The sequence below is a fragment of the Tinamus guttatus genome, unplaced genomic scaffold (genome assembly GCF_059628265.1).
Source record: "Tinamus guttatus ecotype Peru unplaced genomic scaffold, ASM5962826v1 Tinamus_guttatus_pri_ptg000066l, whole genome shotgun sequence".
Lineage (NCBI taxonomy): Eukaryota > Metazoa > Chordata > Aves > Tinamiformes > Tinamidae > Tinamus > Tinamus guttatus.
Window position 1 is genome coordinate 41892 of NW_028288600.1, and position 7428 is coordinate 49319.

The following is a 7428-nucleotide window of genomic DNA, read 5'->3' on the forward strand; positions in this document are numbered from 1 at the left end:
CCGGGGGGCGCGTGGGGACGCGGTGGCCATGGCTCCCAGGACGGTGCTGATCACGGGCTGCTCCTCCGGCATCGGCCTCGCGCTGGCCGTGAAGCTGGCGCAGGACAAGAAGCGGCGCTTCAAGGGTGAGCGGGGCTGGGGCGAGGAGCAGCGGGGCAGCCCCGCACGTTGCAGCATGGGGCACTGCAGCCCGGCATGGTGCAGCCCAGCATGGTGCAGCCCTGTAAGTTGCAGCATGGGGCACTGCAGCCCTGCATGGTGCAGCCCTGCATGGTGCAGCCCTGTAAGTTGCAGCATGGAGCACTGCAGCCCTGCATGGTGCAGCCCGGCATGGTGCAGCCCTGCACGTTGCTGGAGGACTGCAGCCCAGCATGGTGCAGCCCTGCATGGTGCAGCCCAGCATGGTGCAGCCCTGTAAGTTGCAGCATGGGGCACTGCAGCCCTGCATGGTACAGCCCTGCATGGTGCAGCCCTGTAAGTTGCAGCATGGAGCACTGCAGCCCTGCATGGTGCAGCCCGGCACGGTGCACCCCTGCAAGTTGCAGCATGGAGCACTGCAGCCCTGCACGGTGCAGCAGGCCATGATGTGGTGCGGTGCAGCGTGTCACAGTGCAATACATCGTGGTGTCGTGCAGTGCCAGATGGTGCAGCACGGCAAGGTGCAGCAAGTCATGGTACAGCCTAGCACGGTGCAGCACAGCGTGGTGCAGTGCAGGATGGGGTGCAGTGCATGGTGCAGTGCAGGGTGCAGCCTGGCACAGCAGTGTGCAGTGCAGGGTGCAGTGCAGCCCAGCACGGTGCATCCTGGCAGTGTGGTTCGCTGCAGGATGCAGTGCATGGTGCATCCTGGCACAGCGGGGTGCAGCCCAGGGTGCAGCACAGCCCGGCACGGTGCATCCTGGCACAGCATGTTGCAGTGTAGGGTGCAGTGCACGGTGCATGGTGCATCCTGGCACAGCAGGGTACAGTGCAAGGCGCGGTGCAGTGCAGGCTGCATCCTGGCACAGCGTGGTTCACTGCAGGGTGCAGTGCAGGGTGCAGTACATGGTGCATTGTGCATCCTGGCACAGTGTGGTTCACTGCAGGGTGCAGTGCATGGTGCATCCTAGCACAGCAGGCTGCAGTGCAGGGTGCAGTGCAGCCCGGCATGGTGCATCCTGGCAGAGCAGGGTGCAGTGCAGGGCGCGGTGCAGTGCAGGGTACATTGTGGCACAGTGTGGTTCACTGCAGGATGCAGTGCATGGTGCATCCTGGCACAGCAGGGTGCAGCGCAGGGTGCAGTGCAGCCCGGTATGGTGCATCCTGGCACAGCAGGGCGGAGTGCAAGGCATGGTGCAGTGCAGGGTGCATCCTGGCACAGTGTGGTTCACTGCAGGGTGCGGTGCATGGTGCATGGTGCATCCTGGCACAGCGTGGTTCACTGCAGGGTGCGGTGCATGGTGCATCCTGGCACAGCAGGCTGCAGTGCAGGGTGCATCCTGGCACACCATGGTGCAGCGCAGCCCGGCACGCTGCAGCGCAGCTCGCCCCGGCGCTGAGCCGAGCCGCCCTCTCCGCAGTCGTCGCCACCATGCGGGATGTGGGCAAGCGCGGGGCGCTGGAGGCGGCGGCGGGGCCGGCGCTGGGCCGCACGCTGGACGTGAAGCAGCTGGACGTGGGCGACGAGGGCTCCATCCGCGCCTGCGTCGACAGCCTCCCCGGGCGCCGCGTGGACGTGCTGGGTGAGCGGCCGCGGCCCCGCGCGCGGCCCCGGCGCCACCACCGTCCGCGCCACGGCCCCGCGTCCCCCCGCAGTGAGCAACGCCGGCGTGGGCATGATCGGCCCCCTCGAGTGCCAGAGCCTGCCCGACATGCAGCGCCTCATGGACACCAACTTCTTCGGCCTCGTGTGCCTCGTCAAGGAGGTGCTGCCCGACATGAAGCGGCGCCGCAGCGGCCACATCGTGGTCATCAGCAGCGTCATGGGGCTGCAGGGTACGCGGGGACCCCCTGCCCGGGCACGGGGTGCCCCCGGGCGCCGCCGACCGCCCTCCTACGCAGGGATCGTCTTCAACGACATCTACGCGGCCTCCAAGTTCGCGGTGGAGGGTTTCTGCGAGAGCCTCGTGGTGCAGACCCTGCACTTCAACATCGCGTGAGTTGGGGACGGGGGGCCCACGGGGCCGGACGCCGGGGCCCACCGGTGCCCACCGCTCCCCGCAGGATCAGCCTGGTGGAGCCGGGGCCGGTGACGACGGAGTTCGAGGCCAAGGTGTACGAGGAGGCCGAGCGCGCCGACTACTCGCGCACGGACGCCGAGACGGCCGACATCTTCAGGCGCCTCTACCTGCGCAACTCGCGCGATGTCTTCGCCAGCCTGGGCCAGAGCGCCGAGGACGTGGCCGAGGTGCTGGGGGCAACGGGGGGTTAATGAGCACTAACGAGGAGCACGGGAGGGGCTGGGGGGGCAGGGGGATAGGGGAGAAGGGGACGGGGGAGAAGGGGACGGGGGAGAAGGGGACGGGGGAGAAGGATAAGTTCAGGGCTGGGGATGAAGGTGACAGGGATAAGGATGGGGAGGGATGGGGAAGGGGTTAGGGATGAGACTGGGGTTGGGGATGGGGGAAAGGGGGATGAGGGAAAAGGCGATGGGGGAAAAGGCGATGGGGGAAAAGGCGATGGGGGAAAAGGCGATGGGGGAAAAGGCGATGGGGGAAAAGGCGATGGGGGAAAAGGGGATGGGGGAAAAGGGGATGGGGGAAAAGGGGATGGGGGAAAAGGGGATGGCCAGGGTTGGGGATGAAGGTGACAGGGATGAGGATGGGGATGGGGTTAGGGATGAGGATGGGCATGAGACCAGGGAAGGGGATGGGGAGAAGGGGATGGGGAGAAGGGGATGGGGAGAAGGGGATGGGGAGAAGGGGATGGGGAGAAGGGGATGGGGAGAAGGGGATGGGGAGAAGGGGATGGGGAGAAGGCCGGGGTTGGGGATGAAGGTGACAGGGATGAGGATGGGGAAGGGGTTAGGGATGAGGATGGGGATGGGACGAGGGTAGGGGATGGAGAAGGGGTAGGGGACGGAGAAGGGGTAGGGGACGGAGAAGGGGTAGGGGACGGAGAAGGGATCAGGGCTGGGAACGTGGACCGGGCTGGAGAAGGGGACGGCAGGACGGGCCCGGGGCTGGGGGTCACGACGGGCCGGGCCGCGGTGCTGACGGCCCCGCGCGCAGCACACGCTGCGGGTGCTGGAGGCGCGCGAGCCGCCCTTCCGGCACCGCACCAACGCGGCCTACGCGCCGCTGGCCGCGCTCAAGCACGCCGACCCCAGCGGCGCCCTGGCCACCGCCGCCTTCTCCAAGCTGCTCTTCGAGCACCCGCGGCTGCTGCGCCTGGGCCTGCGCGCCCTGCGCCTGCTGCGCTGGAAGGCGGCCAAGGTGCGCGCGGGCGCCCGCCTGCTCGGCCTGCGCTAGAGCCTCCCGCCCGCCCGGACGCCGGGGCCCCTCGCGGGGCCGGGCCCCCCCCCCCATCCCGGTCACCGGGACGGGAGCCGCGCGGGTTTCGCTTCCTGCTCCCGGCCCGAAATAGCGGCGGCCGCGGCCGTAGTAAAATCGGGCGGGTATTTTTGAGCGGCGCCGGGCGCCAAAGCGGAGCCGCTTCCTCCGAGAGCGCAGCGGGCGTGACGGGGATGGGAAGGGCCGGCGGCCGCCCCCGAGCGCGTCCCTGGGGACGCCCGTGGGGCCCCACGTGCGCCCACGTGTCCCTGTCCTGCCTGTGGGTGCAGAGGGGGCAGAGGGTGAAGGGGGGGGCAAAGGGGTGCAGGGAGGGGGCGGGATGGGCGCAGGGTGCAAGAGGCAGGTGATGGGTGCAGGGCACAGGGATGCACGCAGGGTGCAGGACGCAGGGTGCAATGTTCGGGGATGGGTGCAGGGATGCAGAGATGCATGCAGGATGCAGGGTGTGGGATGGGGGCACGATGCAGAGGTCCGTGCAGGGTGCCGGATGTGTGCAGGATGCAGGGTGCAGAATGAAGAGATGGGTGCGGGATGCAGGGTGCGGGATGTAGAGATACGCGCTGGGATGCAGGGTGTGCGATGCAGGGATGGGTACGGGATGCAGGGATGGGTGCGGGATGCACGGTGCCGGATGCAGGGTGCAGGATGCAGGGATGGGTGCAGAATGCAGAGATGGGTGCAGAATGCGGGATACAGGGATGGGTGCGGGATGCAGGGCGCAGAGATGTGTGCGGGATGCAGGGTGTGGGATGCAGAGATGCGCGCGGGATGCAGGGTGCCGGATGCAAGATGTAGGGATGGATGCAGGATGCAGGGATGGGTGCGGGATGCAGGATGCGGGATGCAGGAATGGGTGCAGGGTGCAGGGATGCAAGATGTAGGGATGGGTGCAGGATGCACGGTGCCGGATGCATGGTGCTGGATGCAGGGATGGGTGCAGGATGCAGGGTGCAGGATGCAGGGTGCATCGTGTGCCCCGGGGGTCGGGGGTCCCGCTCCTGCCGTGACCGGGCGCGGGTGGCACCACTGGGTCCCCCCCCCTGATTCAGCCCCGGCCCCGCTCCCCAAAACCCTCCCAGGCTCCCGGGCCCCTTCCCAGGTGGCTACGAGGGACCGGGGGAGCCCCAGGAGGTGCCAGCGGCTCCGGCCCCCCCGCTGCACCCGTCGGTGACAGTGGGGACGTGGCGCCGGTGGCCATGGCAACGCGCGGCACCTGCGGGGTGACGCGTCCCCGTCCCCGTCCCCTCCCCGCTGCGGTTTGTGCCGCTTTGAGCGACTTTCTCCGCGCCGGGGGGGCCGGCCCGGGAAGGGGGCCCGAGGAAGCGTCACCCCCCCGGGCAGGAGGCGGCCACCTCGGCTTGGGGCTGCATTGGGGGGCACGGGGGGGCCTCACGCCCCACAGCAGCATCGCAGGACGGGGGGCAGCGTCCCCGGCCCCCGAGCAGTGTCCCCAGCCCCGGGGGTCAATGTCCCCAGAGCCGTGGGGCAGTGTCCCCAGAGGCAACAGCCCCAGCCTGGGGGCAACATCCCCAGCCCCAAGGGATCAATGTCCCCAGCACCGCGGGGCAGCGTCCCCAGCCCCGGGGATCAATGTCTCCAGCCCCAGGGGTCAATGTCCCCAGAGGTAACGACCCCAGCCCAGGGATCAATGTCCCCAGCCCTGGGGATCAACGTCCCCAGTGCCCCCCTGGCTCCTCACAGGCGCCGGGGACTTTTCCCCACTCCGGGGACTTTGGGCGCCCAGCTGCGCCGCCGGCCCCTATGCAAATGGGTGCCCGATATAACCCGCCGAGGGAGGGTGACACCAGGCGTGACACGAACCCGCTGTCCCCGTGGGGGCCGCCGCGGCACCGGGTCACGGCAGCGCCCAACTTACCGCGCTCCGGGCCGCGGATGCCACCGAGCAGCTCCCAAAGCCGGGGCGCGGGGACGGCGCTGAGCTCCCTTTATGAACAACAAGGGGATATTAATAATGAGCCATTAATAAGAAGCAGAACTTGCCCTTCACCTCCGTGGTTGCAGCCTGGGCCGTGCAACGAGACGCACAGGAGAGGATTTACTGAAACTCAGAGAATTTCAGTAAAAATTTCCAAGAAATGTCAGAGGAAATTGGAATTTCCTAAGCTTTTTAAGCACAGGATACTTGTTGCTTAATGCTAAGCCCATCTCCTGAGTGTCACCTGTGCTGCTCACTGCCTGGATCCAACTTGCCAATAAATAAAGTGGGACAAGATAGAGGTGGCTAGAGCGCATTTAGGAGAAAGATCCAATCAGGGATTTGTTCCATACCAAAAAAATCAACCAAACTGGAGCAGAACCACCGCGGCCGACCATCGGCAACGGGGCTATCGCCCTTGTCCGGCCCAGGCGCTCGGCAAAGCCCTCGGGCCGGGCACAGACCCGCTGGAAAAGCCCAGCTCTGCCCAGGGAAAGCGGAGCCTCCAGGGAATGGCAGCTCCGGCCCCCGCGGAGCCCGGCCCTCGCGCTCACCTTCTCCGGGAACGGCGGGAAGCGGGAGAGCAGGAGCCGGGCGATTCCAAGGATGCGGCCGGGCGCGCCGAGGAGCCTCCTGTGCAAACGACAAAGGCACCGTTTACCATCCACGGTCTTGCTCGTTCCTCTGCAAGCCCAGGGGGGTTTTCACCATTTAACACAACTCGGTGGCTCTTCCCACAAAAACGCATCCCGCTCTGGTGCAGGGGATTATTTAACCGTTCACACCGGGAAAGCGGGAAGCGGCTCCACGCGCTCCGGTCCAGGCTGCCACCCGGGGCCGTCCCCGGATGATCGGGTGACACTGCGGCCTCCCGACTCACTCGGAAGGACTTTGTGTCGTGTTGTGGCAATGGGTGTTTATTAGGGAGAACAACAAACAGCCACCCGGCAGGATCGGGCCTTAGCATGAGAAACTGGCCACTGGAAAGGATCTTACCACTATTTTACACATACACACACAGCAGGAACAGGTTTGCAAGGTAGTTTTTCCTTATTTGCACCCCAGAGACAAGCAGAATTTCGCACTTCTATGGTACTTTAGATAGCAAACCCCTTTTGCAAATGAATTTATCCTTCTTCAGATATATTCCTATCAGAAAAATAATGAAATCAGTCTCCTTTTTTCCACCCTAAAAATGATGGAGGGGAAGTGTCTGGCCTAGAGCAAAGGCGCGAGCCCAGATGTGGGGCAGAGCGGGGGTCCCGATGCCCTTGGTGCTTCATTGAGACCCCGGGGTGGCACCGGGGCCCCCAAGAGCAGGGAAAAGGCACGAGAGGAACCTCCATATCCCAACACGGAGCAGGGGGAAGGTCCGTCGGGATGCGTCTAACGCCACACCGTAAAAAAACTCACAAAGAATAAACATACACTCAGCAAAACGGTTATCAAATTCGTATCTTCAGCACAGTGACTAATAATACAGCGGCAGCACAATGATTAGAATAAAAGAACTATTTTTAAAACCAGCTTCAAAGTAATCGTAAATGCTCATTTTGCAGAACAGCACATTTCACAGCGAGGGGTATCCCCGGGTAAAACCAGAGCGAGCCGAGGGCTCCCACACACGGACGCGGAGCTGCTCACGGCGCCTCCCGCTCCGCACGGAGCCTTCGGATCCGTGGAGCCGCTTCCGAGCTGCAAACGGATGGGATGGGGCTCGGGACGCGGCCGGAGCGAGGAGGGGACACGAGGGACAGCACAGACCCGTTCTCCGACCCTGCACCCGCTGGGAAGAGGCGCTTCCCACCAAAAGGCAGGATTTTCCGCAGAGCGCCGGGCAATGAGCTCACCGGGCATTCCGTTTGCGCGCAATTTAGAAATCCCAGCCCCAAAATGAGCCGTTATTTCTTATTTTTGCTGCTACTAAAGGGTATGTGGGGAGTGATTTTTAAGAAAGTGAACAGAGAGGTAAGAAAAATGAAAGTGTGGTGGGACCACATG

The 7428-nt window shown here is 64.9% G+C and overlaps 1 protein-coding gene across 1 annotated transcript; it reads left to right on the forward strand.

The window, feature by feature from the left end:
* On the forward strand, positions 1-3449 carry LOC148595758 (retinol dehydrogenase 8-like). The gene is made up of 6 exons (XM_088519650.1): positions 1-125; positions 1560-1721; positions 1795-1974; positions 2041-2134; positions 2203-2386; positions 3210-3449. The coding sequence occupies exons 1-6, from the start codon at positions 29-31 to the stop codon at positions 3447-3449; spliced, it is 957 nt and encodes a 318-aa protein (XP_088375776.1). The 5' UTR covers positions 1-28.
* Positions 3450-7428: the final 3979 nt, after the last annotated feature.